The sequence below is a fragment of the Lissotriton helveticus genome, chromosome 3_1 (genome assembly GCF_964261635.1).
Source record: "Lissotriton helveticus chromosome 3_1, aLisHel1.1, whole genome shotgun sequence".
NCBI lineage: Eukaryota > Metazoa > Chordata > Amphibia > Caudata > Salamandridae > Lissotriton > Lissotriton helveticus.
In genome coordinates, this window is record NC_136061.1 from 1875912643 (window position 1) to 1875939820 (window position 27178).

General features: G+C 47.8%; 1 protein-coding gene across 10 annotated transcripts in view; it reads left to right on the plus strand.

Moving 5' to 3' along the window:
- The window catches only part of PPP6R3 (protein phosphatase 6 regulatory subunit 3), a 1896334-nt gene that overhangs the window by 1021083 nt on the left and 848073 nt on the right, over positions 1-27178 (plus strand). For all 10 annotated transcript variants that reach the window (XM_078682862.1, XM_078682861.1, XM_078682859.1 and 7 more), the window contains 2 exons: positions 23626-23690; positions 26904-27019. In XM_078682862.1, the coding sequence (XP_078538988.1) occupies positions 23626-23690; positions 26904-27019 (181 nt within the window). The remainder of the gene's footprint in view (positions 1-23625; positions 23691-26903; positions 27020-27178) is intronic.

The window sequence follows — 27178 nt, forward strand, 5'->3', positions numbered from 1 at the left end:
AGCTCCATTGCACGCTGCTCAGCGCCCAATACCTTTGCAAGTCCGAAGTGGTGATCAGAACAGAAACCTGGCTCACCCCCTCTTCTTCACCCCACATCGGCACTGTGCCTCAACCTATCCCATTTCCCCCTCACCATCCAAGATGATCCACCGCGACCGTCCCCGGAAGACATGGCGGAGGCATTGCCATCATTCATAAGGACTCCCTCAAATGCATCAACTCAAACGGCGACACAATACCAATAACTGAGCACCTCAACTTTCAGATCCAACCACCATCAGAGGAACCCTTTCCTACAGACCCATCCACCCTTCCAAACCGCCCTTTGGCCCAGCTTCTGCAAGTCCATCCCAGACTGCTTTGCCCGCCTGACAATTTACTCCAATCACAACATCTTACTGAGATACCTGAAATTCCACCTAGAAGACTGTGACGCTGCCAACTCCACCACCCTCCTTGAGAACATGAGCAACATTGGACTCTATCAACTGGGCACCCTCCCACACATGCACAGATCAGGGGAAATACACTCCATCTTCTCCAGCAGCGATCGTCAAGTTATCCCACGCCATGAGCTGGCCTGGACAGACCACAACATCGTCCACTTCACCTTCGACGCCCCACTAGATGCCCCAACAAGACCACCCACCCACGCCAAAACTGGAGTAGTGCCACAGAACCTCTCCCGATTTTCACCCTCAAACAAGCATGACCTGTCCCCTTAGACACCCTCGAACTCAGTGTTCAAAACTTCTCCAACTGGATCTACTCAGCTGCCAACACTGTCCCCTGCAAAGAACACCAGCAACAGTCACTGTAGGCACACCAGTTGGTTCCCCCTTGAGTAACTGACCCTCAAATGCCACTGTAAGTAGCTTAAGACAGTGGCGCTCCAGCAAGACCCCCACCTACCTCGCCACATTCATATATGCCCTCAGCAACTGCCACCACCATCTCGGGGAGGCCCGACAGGAAGGAAGCCCTCACCATACACATTGAGACGAGTGGCAATCACACCAAGGAACTCTTCAGCATCGCTGGAAAATGTTTGTGCCCCTCGCTACCGAGAACATGATCCACCCCTGTAAAGTCCTTGGTGGCAATGGCAGACTTTCACCACAAGATCACCGACATCAACAGCAACTTTGACCCCCCACCAACCAACCTCCACCATGTCTACACCCGATCAGACGCCTACCACTCCATCACAGACTGGAAGGAACTCACAACCGAAGACCCCATCTGCATCATGAACTTGTACACTACAGAGACCCCAGGGACCCCTGTTCACACCACATCTACAACTTAGGAAAGGAGGTAATCGCTTGCCTCCTCACGGAAATCCTCATAACATTCATCACCACAGCCAACGTTCCCGGTGCCTGGAAGCATGTGAAAGTCAAGCCCCACCTGAAGATGCCCTCCGCCTACTGCAGCAAACTCGAAGTACTGCGCCATCCTGCTGCTCCCTTTCCCTGCCAAAATCGTGGAAAAAGCCATGAACCGCCAACTTGAGGACCTCCGTGAAGAAAACAACCTGCTTGACTCCTCCCAATTGGACTACCAGCCCAATCACAGCACCAAGACCACCCTCATTGCAGCATCGGACGACATCGCACGCCTCCTTGATCTGGGTGGAATAGCTGCCTTCATATTTCTCGACCTCTCAGTAGCCTTAGACTGTCTCCCACCATATCCGCATCCAAGGGAACGCACTCAGCTGGATCTCCTCCTTGCTCTCCGACTGAACAGAGGATCCATCTACCAACCAAAAACATCTGCAACACCCACAGGGCTCCTCCCTCAGCCTCACCCTCTTCAACACATACAGGACCCCTCTTGCAGACATCTCCCGCACCCACAGACTCAACATCATCTCCTACTCCGACTATACCGAGGTCGTCCTTTCCCTCACAGAAGACGCTGACTCCTTCAAAGCCAGTTTCTCTAACATCATGACTGATATAATCACCTGGATTAAGGCCAATTGCCTAAAACTCTAATCTGATAAAACCGCGATTCTCATCTTCAGAAACAAGCCCTCTCCTTGGTGTGACACATGGTGGCTCTCTGCATTCGGCCCCTCACCCACCGCCACACACGCAACCTATGAATGAATGGTCTTTGTCAGCCAAATGACCACACACACTGCACGCTCTGCAAAATCTTCTGATGGATCCCAGTCTTGACCAGTCACCCAGCCCCTCTTCCCAAGCTGATTTGACTATGGCAACACACTCTACACCGGAACTACCAAACCGCTCCTCAACCGCCTCCAGACCATTTAGAACTCTGCAGCAAGACTTATCCTTGACCTCCCATTAAGAACCATCATCTCGCCTCACCTCCGTGCTCTCCACTGGCTCCCCGTCCGGGAAAGAAGCCTCTTTAAACTCCTCACTCAAGCCTACATCGCCCACCACAGTGCCGGACCCACCTACATCAACAACCGCCTGACATTTCATCAACCAACCAGAGAGTTCTGCTACTCCACCCATGCCCACATTCCCCTCATCTGTCAAAGCTGCTAGGGAGGTCTTTCCTCCTCCTACCTCGCACAAGATCTGTCTCTTCAACAGTCACGGCCATCCGACTGAGGTTCACAGAACCCCAGCGCCTGGAAGGCCCCCAAGTGACGGACTCAGTACAAACCTAATGATTTATTGATTTAGAAATGGACCTTTTCGTGGTGGATTGTCCAATGCATCAAACTGTTCTGCTTTGGCCAAAAAGAAGCCTTTTTAGGGCCATGGTGTTCACTCCACTAGAGCTAATTCATCTACTACAGCCCTAGCTCAGGGTATTCCTGTCTTCCGACAGCCGTCAGGCAGCCCAATGGCGGCATCTCACTACTTTCACTAGGTGCTACTGTATCAATTATCCGGTACCTAGAGTAGGTCATTTTGCCTGCTTGGGCCTTCAGGATATAGTGGTGCAAGTCCATGCTGGAGACTCAACTCCTCCTTGGGGAGGTCATGCCTTTGCTACTAATTAAGTATGAGGAATATGTAGTACAATGTATCCATCAGAGGAGTAAGTTACTTACTTTTTGTTACTTTTTCTGATGGATACTTCTAATCATAGATTCCTTACAGAATATCCTTAGGTGATACTATCTAGAAGATTTAAACATCTTTGCTCCTACGAGCTGCTAGCTGTCGCCATGCAGCTCCACATTGACTTTGTTACTCTCTGGACGTTCTGATGGAGATGCATATAAGCACACTCCTGCATGTCGAAGTAGACTCCTTTCTTTCCACGTCTTTTTACATGGTTCCGGAGTGAGCTCGAAAGTTTGCCTCTTCAGTTGGCTGGCTTTTTATTGCAAAATTTTACTTTTTTCTATGGTGCAAGGGGACTATTTTCACCTCCTAAAAGTAGAGGCTTTAAGCCTGGTAAAAAATTCTGTGCAACAGATCTCCATGAAGTATCTGTTATTTCGGTTTGGCTCACAACTCTTAAGTGCTGCGAGAAGTCAGAGGTGATCCAGAGGTGATCAGGGGAATGCAAAGCGTAACGTGTCAAAACACCAAAAAGTCTCATCAAAGTCGAGGGTGTGGACAAGTTTCCACTCTCATGGGGTCCTCTTCGCGGTACAAGTTTCCAGGTACGTCTAAGCCAAAATAAAAATACCAAGCGGTCCCAGTCCCGCCATTCTCAGCCCAAGACGTTTTTGTCAAAATTCTGTCTCCCACTAGAGTGCCATAGAGCCCCAGGATCTGCAGAAGTCTCCAGTATGGTTACTGCCAGCAGGTCATACCTTGGTGCCATCTGTGCTTCATGAACCCACCTTAGAACCAACTTCCAATCTGCTACCAAACTCCAGGTGATCCGGTTACGTCTCTTCCAGAAGATGACTCCATTCCTATAGACCTATCGGACAACTAGCCAAATACATCTCTGTCCCGACCGAAGTCACATGCCACAGCTTTTCCAATGCACCCAGCCCAGTTAAATCTAGTTCAGACAGAACCACATTTGTCACATACCCATATAATTTCAAAAATTTTCTATTTCCGACTCAGTCAACCAGCTTTAGGAGATGTGATTATTTACCCCAACACTACAATGACAACTAGGACGTGGATTTGCAGGACGTCATTGGGGATGGATACTTTGCAGAATATTAATTGTTTTCCCCTGGGGCTGCAACAGATGAGTGCCTCATTTGCCATGTAGTGGAATGGACAGAAGAGGTATTGGATCTTCAACTGCAAATTATGGAAGTCAAAAGTAATCTTGCTGACAGTTTGCAAACTGGACAAACTTAATTCGAACTCTTATTTCCATTTTATAAAAATGACTTGCACCATTACGGGCACCCTCTATGCCTCATTCCGGTCCACCAGTGAAAAGGCAGGTTCCTAGGTGCCCCAGGGTGGCACAAGGCGATCCTGACCGGGCCTTACACTGCAGACTGCTTTGGCAGATCAGTTGCCACTAGCGTGGTATTTCAACAACACGCTTGGATGAGATCCACAGGCTTCCCTGGAGATGAGCAAGTCTAGAACGCTTTAAAGATACCCTGGCCGCTATATGTTCCTTGGGCTTATCTATCACTGCAAGACAGTGTCCTCAACAGTTATGCCCCATCTGAAAGAGACATTTAGTTATGGATTCCTCACCTTAGAATTACACCCAGGCATCAGACTGGATCCGGAGAATATTTTCTTCCGCAGTACCCCTGCGCGTCGATGGGTGTATGACGACGACCGCACTCGTCGTTAGTGTCGTGGTCGCTGGAATGACGCTGCGGTATCTACTTAGATGCCACCCTCACGTGCTGACTTCCGTTCTTTTTCCGTGCCAGCCAGCACAGATCCGGAGAGAACAGTACCTAAAGTCTCTTTTTGTCGACACCTTTTTTGAGTCGATGAACTCCTGGTACACGGAGGGATGTCACGTCAGACTGGCTTCAAGGCTTGTGACTCCTGTCACAAATTGATGTCGGTCACGGACCCGTACCTCGTGTGCCTTTGGTACCTGGAGCGCGACCATGACCCGAAGTCGTGCTCTTACTGCTGGGCCATGAACCCGATGTCTTTTCGGAAGCGATCTCGAAAGCTTCTCGAGGCCCGGACGTCTGCTCCGCTCTGTTTAAGGGTCCTGTCGAGATGGAGGTCGCGGGCCCAGTCACAGAGCCACCACCACCGTTCGACTTACCCGAAGATGAAGACTTCGATGACAAAGTACAAGAAGGCAAAGAAGCAGCATTGTTGCTCTTCGGGTTCTTCCCGTCTAACTCGGGAAGGTAGTCGTAGGTAGTCGTCTAGCTCCGTCCGCAGAGCCTGTTGGGTGGACTCCAGTCTTCCCTCCCTTTCTGGGAGCCGGAGCGACCCCTTCCCAGCTTTGAAGCTTTTACGAAGCCTTGCACTCCATCTTTGGGCAGCCCAACTCGACTGGCATGCCTCCGGGCCCCGCAGACTCGGCTGGGTGCTCTAGGCCTTCGATGCCGGCGGCTTTGGCGCTGCAGGGCCCCCAAGGATCCAGGCCTGGATCTGGATTGGTGCCGGTCGACCTCGGGATACCTCCTCCGGTGCTGAATCCTGTGACGACACCTCTGCCGCCGGATGTGCCCCCATCCGGCATCGGCACCGGCCTCCCCCTTGATGAGGACACTGAACCGCAGAGACCGGTACTTTTGTACCCCTGTTCTCTGATACTTCCTACCACACGGAGTGTCAACCAGGAGAGGGTGAGGAGGACTGGGAGGGGTCTCTGGACCCTCTTGCAGACCAGTTAGAGGGTCTGGACTGGAGAGAGGAGTTGGGCGATGCCAGTGGTCTGGATACCTCCCCAGACCTTGCCATGCTTACTCCCCCTGTCATGGCTACAGAGGAGGGTGTGTCTTATGCAATGGTGTCGCCTAGGGCAGCCGAGGCCCTAAACCTCGAGCTTCCTACGGTGGAGCTCAGCCTCTTCAGAACCCCTGCAGCTGTTCAATGAGACCCTTACCGACATCCTTTTGGGCACATGGTTCAAGCCCAACTCAGTGGCTCCTGTGGACAGGATGATTGCCCGACGCCACCGCCCAGCCTGGGTGACCCCATTTTCCTCTCTTCCCATCCTACCCCAGAGAGCTTGGTAGTCCAAGCCTCCACGTCCAAAGGCGCAATCCCCAACACACCACCTGATAGGGAATCCAAGATGCTTGACCACCTTGGGAGGAAGAAGATGTTTTCTTCCTCCAGCTTGGGACTGCAGTCGGGGAACACCTTATGTCTGTTGGGCCCTAACTCCCACTCAGTGTGGGACATGGTTGTGCAAGTGGTGCCACAGTGCCTGGTGGAGGCCCGGGCTGTGCTTTCCCGTGCTATTGCCGAAGGGAGAGACAAATCAAAGTTCGACATCTGGTGTGGGCTGGATACCGCCGACTCACTGGGCAGGATGATTTCCACTTCGGTAGCACTGAGACGCTACGCCTGGTTGAGGTCCACTGGCTTCTCGGGTGATGTCCAAGCAACGCTTTTGGACATGACCTTTGATGGCCTTTGCCTGTTTTGGTGACAAGGCAGACAACACGCTCGACTGCTTTAAGGATTCTAGAGCTACGGCCAGATCATTAGGCCTCGCTTCCACCTCCTGCTCAGCCCATTCTGCTTTTCGCCCCGTTTGTGGCTACGGAAGGGGTTCCCCGCCACGTTCCACCTAGAGCCACAGACCACGATGGAGGACTTCAGGAATGATGCCGCTGGCGAAGGTGGATAAGTCAGGAGGAAACAAAGTATGGATTCTGAATGAGAAGAACCTGCAAGCTGAGGGGACAGTCTGTGCCACGCAGAGGTGACCAGGAGGCATGGAAGAGCAATGACCAACAATGCCTGAAGATGCAGGAGTTATGACTGTGACCTTGTCGCTGCAGCTGTGAGGACTAGGCAATACTGTGGAAAACCAGAAGCCATTCACGAGCTGTCCCACGTCGGGGGGTCAAGAACCAGGGGGTAGGTGTCTGGCAGGAGCACCAAGCCTTGGCAGCAGCAACTGACGTGGTAAAAAAAAAAGGTGCAACTTTGGGACCAGCAAGAGATGCTTGAGGATGGAGCCCGACGATCTCTGGTGAAGTCAACAATCAGACTCATTGCACAGTGGCACTGCTCCAGCGGTTTGATGAGGGACACTGGCTTCAAACTTGCTGTGTAGACAGTGCAGACCTCATAGGAGTTGCAGAACCGCCACCTGTGTTGCTGAACCTTTCGGAGTCCGTAGGAGCTCAGGCACAGCAGACCTATCGGCTCCGTTTAGGTTCCTGCAGGTGCAAAGGTAGTAACTCCTTCACTTCAAGAGAGATTCCTTCGGGTGTCTTGGATGTCCACAGGCCTGTAGAAGAACCTGTATGGAGCACCGACAACACAGAAGACTTGCAGGACAATGAGACCAGGAGCAGTAGGAGTCTTCCCAGTTGCAGTCTTGGTTCCCAAAGCATAGTCCAAAGTGCCCAGATGGTTAAAGATGAAGTGGTTTCGGATCTGAATCTTGTCGCACAACGAATCTAGGGAACCACCCACCGGTAATCCCTTAAGTACCCTATGGAAAGGGTTGAGACTATTCAGGGTTCCCTCCCACAGGAAGGGCTGAACAGTGGGGAGGATACTCCCATGTCCTTTGCCCAGTTTTGCTACAGAGTGTGAGCCAGTGGCTCCCTTAAGTGGTTCCAACTGGAGTATGCAAGGAGGGGGGGGCACCAAATGTGCCCTTAAATGCACTCTAATGGTGCTGGCAAGCGCCCACCCTGTCCCAATACACAAAGTCCCGTCTAGGAGGTGGTTACACCTCCTTGAGACAGAAAACGTATTGTCCTGCTTTCCCCTTTGTGAGCCTGGCTCGGCAGCAGGGGGGCAGACTCTCCTCTCTGGTCAGCAGCAACCATAGTTTGCTCACCGTGTCTGGAAGACGGGTACTGGAAGCACTGAGGACCTCTCAGAGGGGCCCCACAGTGCATGGAATCATACCTCCAACACAGTTTACGGTGTGGAATATAATACTAACATGTTTGATACCAAACACGACCGGGTTTGTTACAGCCAGTTTAGAGATAGCTATTGCGTAATGACGCATGGCCACTCTGTTTCTTAATGGCCAATGTACTTATAATCCGGGAGAATGGACTCCGAAGGTTGTAGCGGTGTCCTGCTCATGCAGGGTCACCCTCACACTTAAAACAGAGCACCCTGCCTTGGATTGGAAGGCCTGGCTTAGGGGTGACATAGGTGTTAAGTGCAGTGACCTCAGATATAAGGACATTTCTATCTGTCATAAGTGGTGCTAGCTTATTTTTGAGAAAAGGTCTATAGCTAAGTCAGTCAATTACTTGACAAACCCACGAATAATTTAATGTTAGGTGAACACCCAAATACCTAATAGTAAATTACAATAATGAAGCTTGTCACACAGTTGTTGATGAAAATACATATTTATGAGTACTTTATTAGTTGATATTTTAGAATTTTACATCAATGTTAACTTATTTCTTTTTATATTCAAATTAAATACTCTCAGACATTAAAAACAATCAACATTGCAATAGACTCAATGAAGATGGAAGCAATGCGGTAGATAACAAACTACGCGCTTTTCGGCTTGTGGGCCTTCATCAGGTTTACCGTCTATTGCAGTTAAGGAAAAAACACAGTGTTGACCTTGAGTATGGCAATTCTTCCGAGGCCAACAAAGGAGTGATAAGCTCCGTAGATCAGTTACCCTGTAAATAGATGGAAATCACGTGATGAGTGATGTAAGCAGTTAAGAAAATATAGTTGGTAACGATACAATGTTGTCCGATGTCAGGTTGTGTTAAAAGAACAGACTATCAGGATATTGATAGACAATCTATATACAGTAACTAGAATGAGCAGGTAAATGTCTCAACGCTGCAGCTCCTCTGATAAAAAGCGTCACAGCTGATGGTTCTCTTATCATTTGCAGAAAGTATGCGGTGTAGAATTTCGCCGGGGCTTGAAGCAGTCGGTCAGATGGTCGCCATAATGAAAAAACACGAGGGAACGTCACATATATTATTATGGCGGCCATCTGACCGACTGCTTCAAGCCCCGGCGAAATTCTACACCGCATACTTTCCGCAAATGACAAGAGAACCCTCAGCTGTGACGCTTTTTATTAGACGAGCTGCAGCATCGAGACATTTACCTGCCGGCTCATTCTCTATCGGGCTCTATATATATGTGACGTTCCCTCGTGTTTTTTCATTATGGTGACCATCTGACCGACTACTTCAAGCCCCGGCGAAATTCTACACCGCATACTTTCTGCAAATGATAAGAGAACCCTCAGCTGTGACACTTTTTATCAGAGGAGCTGCAGCGTTGAGACATTTACCTGCTCATTCTAGTTACTGTATATAGATTGTCTATCAATATTCTGATAGTCTACTGTTCTTTTAACACCGCCTGACATCGGACAACGTTGTATCGTTACCAACTATATTTTCTTAACTGCTTACATCACTCATCACGTGATTTCCATCTATTTACAGGGTAACTGATCTACGGAGCTTATCACTCCTTTGTTGGCTTCGGAAGAATTGCCATACTCAAGGTCAACATTCTGTGTTTTTTCCTTAACTGCAATAGGCGGTAAACCTTATGAAGGCCCACAAGCCGAAACGCGCGTAGTTTATCTACCGCATTGCCTCCATCTTCATTGATTCTATTGCTATGTTGATTGTTTTTAATGTCTGAGAGTATTTAATTTGAATATAAAAAGAAATAAGTTAACATTGATGTAAAATTCTAAAATATCAACTAATAAATTGTTCATAAATATATATTTTCATCAACAACTGTGTGTTAAGCTTAATTAATGTAATTCACTATTAGGTATTTGGGTGTTCACCTAACATTAAATTCTTCGTGGGTTTGTCAAGTAACTGACTGACTTAGCTATAGACCTTTTCTCAAAAATATTTTATCTCCCTATGTATAGCAAAGTCAATTAGGTGTATAGGGGTCCCCATTTTCTAAAAATAAGTGGTGCTAGCACCAGCTTACACAGGCTGCAAAGGCAGGCCTGTAGTCCCAATCTGAGTTGTCTCCCTTGAGTGACACAATACATGCCATTGGTGTACCATGCCCTGGGTACCTTAGTACCATATACTAGGGACCTGTAAGGGTAAACAATACGTAATCACCATCTCCAGTTTAGGGAAGAAGCACAGAGACTGGGATTCTGATTAGCAGGATCCCAGCCAGGCTGGTCAGAAAATCATAATGACACCAGCAAAATGTGGGGTTGACCATGAAAGCAGATACTACTGTCCTACAATGATCAACTCTTCTTTAGCTATTTGGGAGCCAAGAAAGGTCGAGCTGTTAAAAAATGGACCATCTCCCAATGGGTTGTTCTTTGCATCAAAATATGTGTGCTCATTTCGCTAGGGCAATGGCAGCAACAAAAGCATTGGCATCTAGAGTTCCAGTTCTTGACATCTATCCGGCAGCAACATGGGCATCCGTGCACACGATTACCAGGCACTACTGCCTGGACAGCCAAGTCCAGAGGGATGGGTACTTTACCCTTTTGGTCAGTATGTTCTGGTATTATCTTTGTTCGCAGACCCTCCTCGGGGGATGGTATTGCTGGGGTACCTATTCTAAGGTAAGGACGCTACAACTGTTTTTCAGATGAACAAGTTGCTTACCTTCTGTAACAATGTATCTGGTAGAGACAGGTTAGTTGTAGATTTCTTACTGCCCCACCCATCCTCCCGCTCTGCAAACTGATTTCTAGGGATAGGGACTTACCTAAAGACCCCATAACTGAAATCTAACATCGCGCTGTACTTGACTGGCTGAGCTCTATTCTTTCTCACACCCGCACTTTAAAAGCATTTTTTGCACTATTCATAACCGGATTCGCCGGTTTCTTCCTAATCTCTGCTTTTAGCTGCCGAATTGTGCTCTTAGTGCAATCCTCGTATTTTAGCTATTTGTGTGTATAATTTGGTTTTAATTACTGTCTTAAACCCTACCTTCACGTGTGGCACTCCTCTCCTCCTCCGCTTCTGCTTGGTGCTTTGCCGGCAGTTCACGGATCTTGAGGCTGTTGGGGAGCGTCGACCCGATATTTGGGCACCATCTTGGTGGGGCAGCGGTCTAGTGTTCACACTAGCCTGACTACTTCTGGATGGCCACGCGTAGCGCGCACCGGAGGCAAGCCCGTCTGCGCCCGTCAGCACTAAGTCAGTGCTCAGGTCGAGCCACTCTGCCTCGAGTAACATAGTCACCACGCAATGGTCCAGTGATTGGATCAAAGCCCTGAAGCCCGCAGCGTGTTCCACCCTTGGAGGTTGTTCCCTTGACCCCACTGAGAATTTTGTTTGAGAACTGTGGGTTTCACCTCACGCCCAAGCCAGTTCCATCTGTCACTAGAAGTTTCAAGGCCTGCTTGGTCAATGCAAGGTCAGTAGACATAGCTGACCTTATCACTGACAACCATCTTGACATACTGTTTGTAACAGAGACATGGCTGGATACCTTCTCCAACCCGATTGTGGCCCTTGCCACTCCGGTTGGCATCAAAGTCCACAGGGTTGACCACCTTACTGGGAGAGGCGGCGGCCTTGGCATTTGTACAGGGATGAGTGGTCTTTTCTTTCCGAACCATCTGCCCTCTGGGGCGATTGTGAGTTTTTGAATTTCAGCCTGCAACTCTCAGCCCATTTTACACTGGGGGGATCTCTGCTATATTGTCCGCCTGGCCCGTCTAGGGGCTTTTTAGACCCTTGTGGGGGCACCCTGTCGGAACGAGCATTGCGCTATTCGAAACTACTGGTCCTGGGTGATGTGAACTTACACCTGGATCTTACAGAGACCTCTGACGCCTTGAGCTTTGCTGATGCTCTTCATTCGGCCAACCTTTCTCAAAGAGTGTTGTTTCCCTCCCATTCTGGTGGGCACACCTTGGATACCATTGGCGCTAACTTTAACCTGGCAGTAGAAAAACCGATGCCGGTCAAATCCCCATATTTTTTTTCTTGGGAGGTGGGGAATCCCTCTCGGCCATCTGTCTGCCAGCGACCCCCTGTCTCTAGGAAATTGGACGCAAGCCTACCGAGTGCCTCTCTGAATACTTCCTGTCTTTCTTTCTCAGGGGATTTGGAAGATAACATCTCACACTTTTCTGAGTGGATCACGAGCTCGGTGGCCTCGCTATCTGCCCCGTGTCAACAAAAATTGAGGAGGGATTCCCCCTCTAAGCCTTGGTTTTCCCCAGACTTGAGGATTCTGAAACACGCGTGCAAAATGGCTGAGAGGGCATGGCGGTCCAGGGGTTATTTGCATAAGGATAAAAAGATTCTCAGAGCTAAACAAAAACTCTATTCTGGAGCCATTAAAGAGGCAAAAGGTCTCCACTATGCGTCTCGCATTGAAAATGCAAATAATAACTCGAAAGAAATCTTTGCCATAGTGCAGAGCTTTTTGGTCCCAAGCGCGCAGGCGGCTGTGACCCCAGTCTCGGAATCTTGGTGTAACACTCTTGCCTCCTTTTTCAGGAACAAAATACTTCACATTCAGGAGTCCTTCGTGTCGGTCCCTAGGAATATTAGGGTGATACGTTCTGAGTCTCTACCCGGTGCCAACCCTACATCCAATTTTTCTGAGTTTAAACCGGTCGCTCTTGCTGACTCTCTTAAAATTCTCAAGGCCCTTAGATCTGGCTCACCGAATGATCCTTGCGCAGCCAGATTGTTGGCAGATGTAGCTGACACCGTTGATGGCGAGGTGAATCTGAGGGTTAACAAATCACTGTGCCATGCGTGGGTTCCCAAATCATGGAAACATGCCTTAATCCGCCTTCTCCTTTAGATACCTTCATTGGATCCTGCTACACCTGAGAATTACAGGCCGATCTCGCTGCTGCCTGGTTTGGCAAAGGTTTGTGACAAGGTGGTTACCTCTCAACTTACTAGTTATGTTTAGGGGACCAACCTCCTCCACCCAGCTCAATCAGGCTTTCGCGCCTCTCACAGTACTGAATCGGAGCTGTTGGAGGTCACGGAGGCAATTCGCGAGTGTCTGGATGCCGGCGGGAGAGCAGCACTGATTATGCTGGATCTCTCCGCAGTATTTGACACTGTGCCCCATGCTATGCTTCTCAAGCGCCTCCGAGAGATTGGTATTTTGGGCTCGGCTTGGAAATGGATCGTTTCGTTTCTGGACGATCGACAACAGCAGATCTGACTTCCCCCGTGTGCGTCTGCTCCTTTGCCGGTGCTGACTGGGGTCCCGCAGGGGTCATCACTTAGCCATCTTCTTTTCAACATGTATATGACTCCGCTCGTCTTTCTGGCGGAGTCTCTGGGGGCGAAAGTTATGGCCTATGCGGAAGATACTCAGCTGTTGTTCACCTGGCCTAGGGAGGACGAATCGGTTGAGTCTGTCCAGCACTGTCTATCCTCAGTTTTTCTCTGGCTCGCAGATGCGCAGTTAAAATACAATGAAGGCAAATCGGAGGTGTTACTGTATGGCTCCTTCCCAGTGAATTTTAGGGAGAAGCTGTGGCCCTCTGACTTCCCTTGTCCATTGGAGAATAAAGGTGTTGCCAAAAATCTAGGTGTCTGGTTTGACGAAGCTCTTAACTTTACTACGCATATTAAGAAACTGGCTGGCACCTGTTTCGGCATGATAAAAAGCCTGAGGAAATTTCTTCCCTATCTGCCGGGGTGTGCCAGGGAAACGGTAGTTCGCGCCTTGATCTTGTCCCGTCTGAACTATGCGAACGCACTGCTGATTGGTTGCCCTGGCTAATAAGTGAGGAAATTGCAGGTGTTCCAGAACTCGGCTGCTAGACTATTGAAGGGACTGTCTGCCAGGCAGTCGGTCCGGATGCACCTGCGTGCTCTTCACTGGCTTCCCGTGGACTCACGCATCAAATTTAAAATGCTAACAATCGTACATAGAGCCCTCTATGGGTTAGGCCCTGTCTACTTGCAGGCCAGAGTTGCCTTTTATAAACCAGGGAGACAACTGCGTTCTTCCAACCAGCTTTTACTACAGACTCCTCGTTTCAAGCGTCAGCGCCTGGGTGGCAATTCTTTCTTGCGTTGCGCGGGGCTGGCTTGGAATAACTTGCCTTTGGCCCTGTGGAACATTCAAGATCCTCTGATGTTTAAAAAAAAAACTCAAAACGCTCTTTTAAGTCTGCTCTTATGCTGCTTTTTGATTTCAGAAGCGAGCGCCGGGATACTCTTGAGTAGCTGAGCGCTTTATAAATGCAACAGAACATAACATAAAGAGTTTTGACACATCCGTGGTCAGTGTTTTTCATGGCTATGTGCTTCTGGCGTGGAAAGTCTCATTAAGAACCGTTGTCAGCGTGCATGGACGGCACCTATGTAGGTACCGTGATGTCATCCTGGCGCCCATGATGCAGACGACGGACGCAGAGCCAACCGATGCTACCTAACTATGCGTATGGGTACTGCTAAAGAAAGCAATCTGAATCCAGACTGACTCGTGGTGGATAATCTGAGGTAGGAAATCTGCAACTTACATATGTCTCTACCAGATACATTGTTACAGAAGGTATGTAACTTGTTCTTCTAGCACAATCATCAAATGCACACTAGATGCTAGCTGACACTGCCACTAGGGGTATTATTCCAATCCTCCTTCTCCTCAGTCATGTCTTGCTCCATGTCTCTTGTTTCAAGCAATACGTTCAACATCTCCTAAACCCACCCTTCGATGGGTAATATCTTACAGGCCCCAGGTTGACGAGATGCTCTAGAACATTATCAAAGCTATGGAAACTGCAAAAGCCATGGGTGTCTTACAGACTTCTTCCTTATGAGGGTCCCTTTGCTGCTTGACTTATTGCGGAGGCTAAAAAAACACTTCACCTGAAGCCCCTGTACACTTTCAGCACCAGCGTTCACAACCTACTCCCACCAGGGGCTACTTCATAGGTGCCTGTCATGGGAATAGTGCTAACAGAGGCTAAGGTAACTCCCCCAGGTGAGCCACCCCAGCCAAAACATGACTTGCCACTTCTTCCCCCGATCACACAACACTTGTCATGGGATGGCTGCAGATGTTCTTCCCCGCCTGGCCACACATCACCTCAGACCAGTCGGTGTTCAACATCATCCACCACAGTTACTGCCTAGAGGTCATCTTCACAACGCCAAATATGCCCAAAATACCGCCCTACTGCCGTACCCTTGCCCCGGAAGATCAACACCTGGTTCAGGAAATGGTTCAAACGCTCCTTCTCAAGGGGCGTCCTGGAGCCTGTCTCACACCACCTACAGGGCTCAGGGGTGTATTCCCTATACTTCCTCATTCCGAAGACAAAAACAGTCTCTCAGGCCTATTCTGGACCTCAGACCCCTAAATGAGTACATCCCAGAACGTTTTCACATGGCCACCCTGCACGTTGTCTTACCTTTGGTGCAGCAAGGTGACTTAATTGTGACACACAAACTCAGACTCCTACTTCCACATTCCGATTCATCTAGCACATCGGGTCTACCTCTTTTTTTTTTAGTGTGGTCACCATTACTGTAAGAAAGTGGCTCTATATATACTGGACCAAAGTAAGGTACAGTGTGTATAGAGTCCCCAATCTCCAGAGGTATAACAGAGGTTAAAGTCAGATATGACCTTACTCTCTAAAGTGGTAGCTTGGTCGAGCAATAAGGCAGTATCAGAGGACAATGTAAAGCATTTGTTGTACACACTAAGTCATCAAAAGGTTTCACACACTCAAAAACTGAACTCTAGGCCAATTGTTTTTATATCAAAAGATAGTTTTATTTTAAAACCAACCGGTATCAATATATACTTTTCTCAATATGAGTGACTTCAGGTAGTTACTTTGTAGAGAGGCAATGGACTTTGTAAGTACAATAGCCACAGTGGGTGCTATAGGCAACACAATTCTAAACACAATTTAACATTGAGCTCAATGGGTTTTCCTACATAAATGCAGTTGATTACTTTAAGGATTCATTTTGTAAACACAGGACTTTGTCCTGAATTCAGTCCCGGGACCTAAGCTGTAAAAGCGTTTTGGTTACAGTTGTGATTCTTATAGAATATAAATGCATTTTCAAAGTTGACACTTAAAAACTTTTCAGTGAAAAACTGGCAATGTTATCCTATTAAAGGAAATTCAAGTCACAGGTAAAGTAGGGTCTGGTTACTTTTGTAATCCAGTACTGGACTCCTAGGTTCAGCACTGAGACCTCTACCTAAGACAGGTAAGTAATTACATTTTACTATTTGGTACGATTTTTAACGAATATTTGCAGTTTGCAAAAATCGACAGAAGAAATTTCACAGAAAAACAGTCAATGGTTTCCTATGGAAGAAAATTCAAGTTACTGGTAAGTACAGTTAGGATTACTTTTGCAGTTCATTACTGGGCAAAAAGGCACAGCACTTGCTTCTCTCCTGATCATAGGTGAGTATTTCGGAATTCGTTATTCGGCTGATTTTAGATGAATATTTTAAAGTTTCAAAACTCCACACTTAGGAGAAATTTCAGTGAAAACCAGTCAATGTTAGCCTATGGAAGGAAAGTGAGTTATCGGCTTTTAGGCAAGTACTCGACTGGTGTAGTTAAGGTTCCGGACATAGACTCCGGTGTCTCCCAGAGTCGGAAAGGTACAGTAGTTACACCCTCAGCGGCACAGGGGCAGCTGGGTGCAGAGAGAGTAGGCCCAATGCAATCCAATGGTGGGTAGGGGGCCTTCGGTTGGTGGCTGCAAGCAATCAGGCCATGCGACCGTGGGAGCTGAGCTCCTGGTCACTTACTCAGGGCAAGTGGGGAAGTAGAGTAGGGTAGTTGTTGCACTCTCAGCGGCACTCTGGCTGGGTGCTTTTGAGCCGTTGTGCGCTCAATGTTATCCAATGGGAAAGTTAAAAGGGAGCAAAGGCTGCAGGCTCGGGGACGGAGATGCTTCAGGTGCGACCACCACTTCGAGAGGTAAGTTGGGATCTTGGGGAAGAGGTAGGTACCCCAAAGGAGGGCACAGGGGGCCACAGGGTGCCAGGTGCAGGGGTGTCTTTTGGCGTCGGGAAATCTTACCCTCGGCTGGTCGTGGTTGGTAGGGTCCCTGGTTTTGAGGCTGCAGGCGTCATCTGGTTCGTCAAGGAGGGTTTTTGGGAACTGGACTTTGGGTCCCAGTTGCTGGGGGGACGTCCTCATGGTCTTGGGTCACTCAGGCACAGGCCGGGCTTGGCGGGTGCTGAGTGGGCTGGATTCGCGGTTCCTGGCTGGCACCAGGCTGTTGGTGCAGAGCCACTGCTCATGGGAGTCCCAGTCTTTTGGAAGGTTCAAGGCAGGCAGGCAGGCAGGCAGGCAGGCAGGTCCTCCGGGGTTGTCGAGATTGCTGTCCGCAGGAGACTCCGGAGTTTCACAGGAGCAGGTTCAAGGATTAATAGGCCTGTAGGGTTCTGGGTCCAAGTCAGTGGGCGTCGTCCTTTTGTTAGCAGCTGCGCGGCAGGTCTTCTTGTTTCCTGGTCTTCTTGCTGCAATCGGGAGCTGAGGAAGGAAGGTTCAGGGTGCCCCTAAATACTAAATTTAGGGGCATTGCTGGTAGGGCAAGGGCAGGGACCAATGAGTCCCTGTCCTGGGGTGGGTACACCCCCTAGCCTGCTCCTCTCCTGTGGGAGGGGGGCAGGAGCCTTGTTCTGATTGGGCGGGGCTCCCCAGCTTCAAGATGGCCGGAGCCCGTGTCTTGCTTCACCTCGCTTCTCCCACCTGAGGGGTGGAGTTGGCACAGGCTGGCACACCCCCTTCCTGACATAGGGTTTCCTGCCAGTCTTCCTCCCAGAGTGGGTATCAGAACTGGTGGGGGCCAGTTGCTGAGTACAGCAAATGGTCTGGAGAAGCTCACAGCTGGCGGAATGCCTTTGAAGCTTCCCCTGCCCATCCAGGGGGAGGAGGCTTGGCACCTCGTCCCAGGATGTGCATTATTGCAAGCCCAGGAGAGCGAGGGCTCTCCACCCAGGGGTGCAGCAACATGTCTTCTGTGGGGCAGCCTAGGCTGCCTCTGACAAGACCTGGATTGTGGGTTAGGTTTCAGGGGCCATCTCTAAGACGCCCTCTGTAGTGCATTTTACATTAAATCCCACACTGGCATCAGTGAGGGTTTAATGTGCTGAGAAGTTTGATATCAAACTTGTCAGTCTTCAGTGTAGCCATTATGGGGCTGTGGAGTTCGTAAGGACAACCTCCCAGCACCATATACTATTAATGGCAACACTGCACATACAGTGCCCAGGAATGGCCCTGGGTACTGTAGGGGCACAGGGCTCATGCACCTGTTTGTGGGCATGGCGCACAGGGATGTGTGCCATGTCGACTCTCTCTTTAGTTCTATACTTAGACACTCAGCCTGCCAAGGCGGTGTCTGAGTGCCAGGGTACAGGGCCCCGAAGGGTGGCACAATAAGTGCTGCAGCCCTTAGGGTTCTCCTCTGGTCACCAGGCCCTGGGTACCTAGGGTACCATTTACTAGGGGCTGACAGGTGGCCAGAGATGCCAATTGGGTTTTAGTTTCAACACAGTTTTAGGGAAGGAACACGGGCTCTGGGCACCTGGTTGGCAGGAGCCCAGGGCACACTCAGTCAAAGCACATCAGCAATACAGCAAAAAGTGGGGGCATACCAATGCAAGAAAGATGGCACTTTCTCACAATTACCAGTTCAAAGCCTTGTCTATCAGGGATACCACTGCACTTAGTCTTTACAAAAGGCTTTTCAGTAGTAGTAGAGCGCCTGCGAAGACAGGGCATCCGGATATTTCCATACCTGGTTGAGTGACTGATAGAGTGCAACCTGATGATCGTGTCAAACGCACTCAAGCCGCAATAGACCTATTGTACAAAGTGGGCTTTACTGTCAGTGTAAAATCTCATTTCAAGCCCCATCAAGTTTATATGTATCTTGGAGCTATCATCAATGCAGAGGTTGGCAAGGCATAGCCCAATCCAGCAAGACCAGTCTTTCTCAGCCTTGTTGCCTCTTTCAGCAAAATCAACAGGTCACCGTTGGGATAGTCCTGCTACTGCTAGTGATGATTTACTCCTGCATCGCCATAGAACTTCACGCAATATTCCATGTGCCCGCTGCATGAATGCTCAACACATCAGTGGTATCAAAAGGAGTGTCATTGGGAAGATCTAGTGTGGATCAGCCCCTGCACCCATCACTCTCTGCAATGGTGGAACACCAACCACCTGCTACTGGATGGCCTTTTCACTAACCAGTGCCTCAGATCAGTGTCTCAACTGACATGTCCCTCAGTGGGTGAGGGTGCACTTTCAAAATATGTCAATTCTTAGTGGTTTACTTCTCACACAGAACTCCACATCAACTATCTGGAACTGCAAGCTGTCCATCTAGCCCTCAAGGCTTTCCTTCCCCACATAGTGGGCAAGATGGTTATTGTTCAGACAAACATGTTGGACATGTACTACGTTCAATAGCGGGGGCCCCACTTCTCCCCTCCGCTTTCTCAGCTAGCTTAGTCATCTGGCAGTGGGCTCTTCTCCACAGGATTCACCTGTTGGTGGAATACCTCCCCGGAGTGGGCAACCTTCTCAGTAGAATGTGGGAAAGCCAACCTTCTGTCCTTCGCTACTTCCAGCAATGTGGGTTCCCCTGATGTGGACCTCTTCACCACAGCAGAAAATGCAAAATGCCCAAGCTTCCTTTCCAGATTACCACACCTACAGTTCATGGGCAATGTATTATGAATGAACAGTCTGGAATATTTGCCTATGGTTTTCTACATCTCCCCCCCTCATTCCATACCTAATTTAGAAGCTTGAGGCAGACCTCCCACACCCTCATTCTAGTGACTTTCACCGGGGACAGACAACCATGGTTCACCACTGTCCTCACAAGAGGCTTCCCAAGAGGCCAGACCTCCTCACGCAGAACCATGTTGAAATCAGACACCTCAACCAAGTCTCTCAACCTTGCGATTTGGCTCTTGAAGTCTTGGAGTTTAGCTGTCTCAATCTACCCCTTGAATGCATGAACTTTCTTGAAGAAGCGCGCAAGCCAAGTACTTGTGCAGACTATGCTGCCAAATGAAAAGAGGTTTGTCTGTTACGGTGTCTCAAACCATATTGATCCTCTGTCAGCCACAATTCAGAACATTGTTTGTTACCTTCACCACCAAATGTGGGGTCTCATTTCTGTTTGGCTACACCCGGCAGCTGTAGCTGTGTATCTCCCAAAAAGACAATGTTTAGCTATTCTGAATTCCAGTCATCAAAACTTCTATTGAGGGATTTAAAAGGGTCATTACTCCCCAGGTATCTTAAGCCCCGGGGTGGAATCTAAATATTTTTCTCACAAAACCTAAGGGGACCTCCCCTTCCCTCCCCTTCCCTTACACACATGCACGCACGCTCTCTCTCTCTCTCTCTCTCTCTCTCTCTCTCTCTCTCTCTCTCTCTCTCTCTCTCTCTCTCTCTCACTCTCTCTCACTCTCTCTCACTCTCTCTCACTCTCTCTCACTCTCTCACTCTCTCACTCTCTCTCACACTCTCTCACTCTCTCTCTCTCTCTCTCTCTCACTCTCTCACTCTCTCACTCTCTCACTCTCTCACTCTCTCACTCTCTCACTCTCTCTCTCTCTCTCTCTCACTCTCTCACTCTCTCACTCTCTCACTCTCTCACTCTCTCACTCTCTCACTCTCTCACTCTCTCACTCTCTCACTCTCTCACTCTCTCACTCTCTCACTCTCTCACTCTCTCACTCTCTCACTCTCTCACTCTCTCACTCTCTCACTCTCTCACTCTCTCACTCTCTTCGTTCCAGGGAGATCGCTTCCGAAAACTAAAAGGATTTTGCCTGCTTTCCCCTAGGGGCCTCTATGGCCTTCCTTGGGCACATCCCAATAGTGGACATTAATAAAGTAGCTACTTCTCCTACACCACACACCTTCCTTTTTTTTTTTTTTTTTTTAAAAGACCTTTATTGTCCAACATACAGTATACACAGCATTTTAGCTTACAACCCAGCCGGGCCAGCTGCAGGTAGTGAACATTGCATTAAGCGGGATATTGGAACACAGCATCAAGGCCGACAACCCTGGGGTTCGGCAGCGTATGTCAACACATCACATTACTCAATAATAATGCAAGCATTCGGTGTTATGTCAGTATGTGGTCTATGGGTTTTCTTTATGTAGTCAGTGGACCAGAGTAGCTACGGTGAGCAAACCCTCATCAAGCGCGTGGGTCTATATGTAGACCGGTGTAGTGTCACACTAACGAGTGATGAGGGTGTACAGCATCTGAGCGTGTTTGGGGCGCATAGCTGCCTTGTCTGCCCATTGCGGCGGAAACAGCTCCTCTGTAACTCCGCACGCAGGTGGTGCGCCTATGCTCTAGATGTCTCGTTCGAGGGCACCGTGTGGTATGAAACGGTTTGAAATGCAAGATGGTATGTGTACGGACATGGTCTAAGAGGAGGTGAAACCAAATCAGTAATGAACTACAAAACCGTAACATGAACCGTGGAGAAGGTAGGTAGGGGTACGTGTGGGTAGAGTGTGCCTTATCTTTGAGTGGGGGTCGGAATTAGCATGTCAGCTGTGTCTCACAGGGTAGGTAGACGGGGGATTCGGGGGGGCGGCAAAATGCAGGTCACTCGCGTGGCAGAGCCATAGGGGAGGGGGGGTCCGCAAGTGTTCGCGGGGTGCTGCAGTCCGATGCAGCACTGCAATGTCCGGGCTCTCACCGCAGCACCGCGTGTGGTGGCGCATGTCCGAGAGGGGGGCTAGCAGTCGCCAGCACACACCACACACCTTCATAAAGCACGACTGTGTAGATGTTTTAGCCCCCCAGCAAGCATATGTTGGCCAGGCTGTACTACATACCCTTTTTCAGTCTACTGCAACATTCACAGGCTAAGCACCACTTAGGGGATGACTGCTTTTCAGCCTATGCACAGCATGTGTTTTTCCAGCCTCACATGCCTTGAATATAAAATGTTGTTTAACTGTAAGCATCCGTTCGAGGCATGTAGTGCTGTAGGTTTGCATGCGGCCACCTTCCTCCCCGGATGCCTTTGTTTGTTGCACTTACCAGTACGTTCTTCTCTTGCATGATTCTCTTTTCTGTGTCCGTCTGCTCCAGTCATTCTCACCCGTCGTGTGGAAAAACAATCCAACAATGGGGACGATGACTATGTGCATTACAAGCAGAAGTGGAGTCAAACTACCTCATGACGAGAAGAATTCTTCAACGAAAAACAACTTGTGCACTTTTGAGCCCATCACTAGATGGCAGGAGTATGCACAGCATGTAAATCTACTGCACTACATGCCATGAACAGATGATTACAGGTTAAGTAACCTTTTCCTTCTGGAGGATACTCTTACCTACTTGCAGATGCCTCTCTGCCCTCCCTGTTCTATGGAGTGGTCTCTTTTTAACATCTAAAAAGGTCCCAAGTTGTTTTTTGTTGCTCTGGTACCAGCATTTGCTCATGCCTCACCTGTGAGAGCGCGTAAGGGGAGACAAATGACATTAGCACGTAGAGGTTGAACTTATATGTAGCTCTGCTCCCACACTTCTGGTATGGTACGAAACCCAATTGGAGCTGCCTGTCATTACCTAACTCTGCACTGGATCAGAGCACTGCTGAAGAAGTTTCTGGAATCCATTCTGGCACCTGCGGTGTTATGCAGAGGTGAGGAATTAGCAGTTAATGTTACTGGAAGTAAGTAAATTGTTCATCAAGTCTCCAGAAACTGGCACTGATATTTCTCCTCGGAATGCTACTGGTCTCCTTTAGACTCTCCTCTCTGCTGAGAACTGCTGCAGAGCAGTCATGCAGTCTCATGCAGCGACCATGAGTCATCCATTGATCCAGTATTAGTCCCTAAGCTGCCTTAGACCTGGCAACACGCCTCTCGTCTATTAGATCACCAGCTGTCAACACCTGGGGCCCTCCCTGAACAAGGCTCTGGGATCCGCACTAACATCAGATACCGCCATCAACTTGTATACCGCCATCAACTTGTATATTCATACAGAAGGACCTGCATAGTCTTTTATTCACGGGCCTACAGTTACTTATCACCAGTTTACAGACAACTCAAAGTAATTACTTTAAGATATGATCTAAACACATGTAGAATACATTGTGTTTGAGCTTATTGATACTTTAATTTGTTGCACGTAATGTTTGTGTCCTTATTGTTTAGAACATCTCCAAAGTTTTGGTAAGCTCTCCTTAGTGTAATGGATTTTTTTAGAAATGAGTCCTATATTCTGTATTCAGGTTGACTTTAGAGTCCAAGATATACTAAGAGTTTGAAAACATACCCTGACATTCTAAACATTTTTCAGACAATGTCTGTTCTCTATTTTTATAATAGAGGCTGCTCCTAATCTTCCCGTTCCGTCATTGTAAACATAGCCAACTGGTAAAGTGGCATATATATATTTTCTTAGACATTTTTGTTTTATTTGAATGCTGATGTTACAAGACGGCAGTGGATGTTATGACCTTCCTAAAACATGGTACAAAATGTTTAAGATTTTTAGGTGAGGAGAGGGGGGCACTTTAAAATGAAACATTGCTAAATGTGCTGCTGCAGTTATCAAATACATGGTGGTATTGTTTCTCCCCTAGGTTTTTTTAAAATGCCATTTAGTGGAAAGAATACTTGATGCCTGGGATATGAATGAGAAGAAGCAGTAAGTATTTATCTGCTTGGTTGAAAATTGACGAAAATAACCAATCCTTTTTTGTCTAATGGTTATGAGTTGTCGGTGAAAACTAAGCACTTTGTGTATTTGACATTTGTTTCAAATTCATTTCCCATATTTAAATTGCTTAAATTTTACCTGATTTAGGTTATTCTGTCTTGCATGTTGCCATAAAGTTGTGTATAATCATAGTACGTTAAACTATTTAGGAAGCGGTGTGCCAGTTTCTATGTTGTCTCAGAATGGATATTCCTTCTTTCATGTTAGTAAAATATATCAGAAAAATGGTGAACGCTAACGTGCTTACTAGTATAGGTAGCATTCACTCGGTAATGGTAGAATCTCGGTTTACTGTAACTTTAATGTACTGAAGCACTCTAAATTAAAAAGTCAGTTCATAAACGGATACATTTTTACCCGTGTAATTGCAGGTTCTCCTAGCAAACACTGAAGGAGAGCCGAGCCTTTATTTAAAGACAGATGAGGCCGATATTACACTCTATTTTACTGCTTTATTTGCACAGCACATTCAACAAAACTGCATTTTCCGCAATTCCTCATTCTCAATCAGGAAGCATGAACATAAAGGTAATACAACACTATAAATAAGGCCTGGGCGTAAACAAACTTCCTCTTTTCTTGGTGCACCAAAATTAGGTCCCCTGGTGGAATGTAAGCATAACAAATGGGAAAGCCTCAAGCAGCAGCCTAGGTAACGTATTCCTTCGATCCAGAATCCTCAGTACAAAAGTAGGTCCTTCCGTATCACTTTGGTTAGGCTTGGCTCATTAGATTGGTTTAAAAAAGAACTGGAAAGAATCCAAAAAGCTATCAAATAGGTCACATACAGTAGGAAACAGATCTTCACGTATAGAGCATCACAACAATATACAACAAATTTGGAGACTCCTTCACTTAGCTAGGAGAATCTGCATTGTTTAAAAAAATGTGTACAGGACAAAAGGCATTATTATACAAGTTTAAAGCATCCTCCCCACATTCATTGTAGCAAGCTGATTTGGCTGCAATAAAAACATGACAACTGTTGACCTTTCTGTTGAGTTTTAGAATACCGTCCAGCCTGGACCCAGCCCAGAAGGTTTAGAAGCCATAGCTCCCTCAGTGAATACTCCAAAAATAGTTGAAGATACTAGCGCAAAAAAATGCTGTAAGTGAGGGGCTCAACCCCGCCATCACCTGTATGTACTGTTGAAGATATCAACATACACAGTTGCTTGAATGATGCCTTGAGCCTGCCTTTAAAGCAGGCAGGAATTGTAAAATGGAGAGACCTAATAACAGTAGGTGGTTTGGTCCCATGAGGTACTGAATATTAAGACCGTTAACAGTCTATCCAGGTTTAAATACCTGCAGCTTACGTCATGGGCTGTGGCTGCAGGGGATGAAGTTGGCGGCAATTGGGAATTCAAGACTTTGCTATAGGACTCTGGACAGAAAGCTAAAGTAGCAATATGGTACAGATATTTTTTGGAGGCAGAGGAAGAGAAAATGCACGATCTATCTGAGGTCTGGACAGATGTTCTGCAGGAGGGTAGTGTGAATTCTTTGTGGATTGATTCCATTTAACTACTCTATGCAACTGTAACACCAGCTAATTTCAAACGCCACCATTTTTTTGTTATTCATAGACTGTATTGAACTCCACACAGATTGTCCAAATTTGTTACAGCCGGTGCCAAGATGTAAAAAATGCAACTACCCAAAGGCAAATGATCTACAGGTTTTCTTCACATGTCCAGTGTTAAAAGATTTCTGGACGTCTGTGGAGAACAGTATTAGGGCTATCCTAGGAGAAAATATAATCTTAACCGAAACATTGGTACTCCTAGGAGTGGATTATGTATCCCAACAGGCCCTAGCGGTACTAAAGGGGGTGGTGATGGACGGAGCATCTGAACCAATCAAACACTCACACCCAGTCAAAGATCTGGGTTTGATCCATCACCGTTCTTTAGCCCACTCTGCCACCCCAGTTCAGACATGGCTATATGCAAATCAGTCTGACCCTGTGCCTCATGGGAACAGTCCAGCCCGAACTGCCAAGCCATGCCTTCCCTGGACCGGAAACAAGCTTCCGAGGACCGGTTTCTGGCATTCCAGCCGTCTTCAGCCCGGCTCGCTTGAATCCAGTGGCAAAGTGAGCAAGGGACTCACGTCTGAGCATACCCTGCCACACTTATGGCGGCCAAAGCGGTACAAAAGGGGGTGGTGATGGACGGAGCATTTGAACCAATCAAACACTCACAAGCTAACCATGGCTTGGCAGTTCGGGCTGGACTGTTCCCATGAGGCACAGGGTCAGACTGATTTGCATGTCTGAACTGGGGTGGCAGAGTGGGCTAAAGAACGGTGATGGATCAAACCCAGATCTGTTGACTGGGTGTGAGTGTTTGATTGGGTCACATATATTATTGTGTTTCCGGGGTCCCGCGCATGGGCGGGAGTATTCTAGTCCTCATGACTTTGATGAGGATACCACTGGAAGAGAACTAGGATTATAGGTAAGTAACTAATCCATCTGTAGCTGTTAACTGTCCTGTTGGAATTTCGCCCTGCTGGAATTTTGCCCTGCTGCCAAGAATGTGAAGTTTAGAATACTTGTGAAATTGTTATCAATCAGAGCACTATGACTTCACACTCACCACCCACATCAGATAGCGGACTTATTATCTCTAATTGTTCCTTGTGTCACAATGCTCGGATATACTTGGAAGCTGAATCCAAAAAGTCTGGCATTTCTGCAGACGTCCTGGGATGTTTTAGGCCACCAACAATAAATTGTCCTCCAGCGCTAGGTTTTGTTAGTGCAAGCCTGGAATCCTCCGCAATCCTGGAAATCTGGGATTAGAAGTGGTCAGTCCATTCAGTCTCCCTACAGGACTGTCTGCCTTGCTATATGTCTGAGAACCTGAAAAACACCTGTGAATCTCTAAGGAAGGTGGAAAAGCACAAAGACCAATCCTGCTGAGAAGTATCTGTAGTCGAAAATTCAGGATCAGGACTTCAACTGTAGTACTTGCTCATCTGGGTTGTCAAGTTGGAGGCAAACAGATCTACGTTAAAGGGCCCTCAAATCTTTACTGTGGTCTTGATAAATATGTCATAACGGTCATGGGTGTTTTAATTGTTTTAGACCTTATTTTCATAACATATTTAACAATTAATTGATTTCCATTTTAGGTCTGACGGTGGAAGACGATATGGCTTCATGGGCCATTTAACAAGAATAGCTAACTGCATTGTCCACAGCTCTGAAAAGGGGCCAAACAATATACTAGTGCAACATCTTGTCAAAGGTGCGTTTGATATAATCCACTAATAGTTAAACATTTAATCACTCCTTTTATTTATGAATACTGAAAATCTTATATCACTGTAGTTTTCATTATCTGGTGTTCTTTATGACTTTACTAATTTTCTACCTCCTCCAGGCTAGGGTCCGTCCTGGCTTGCTG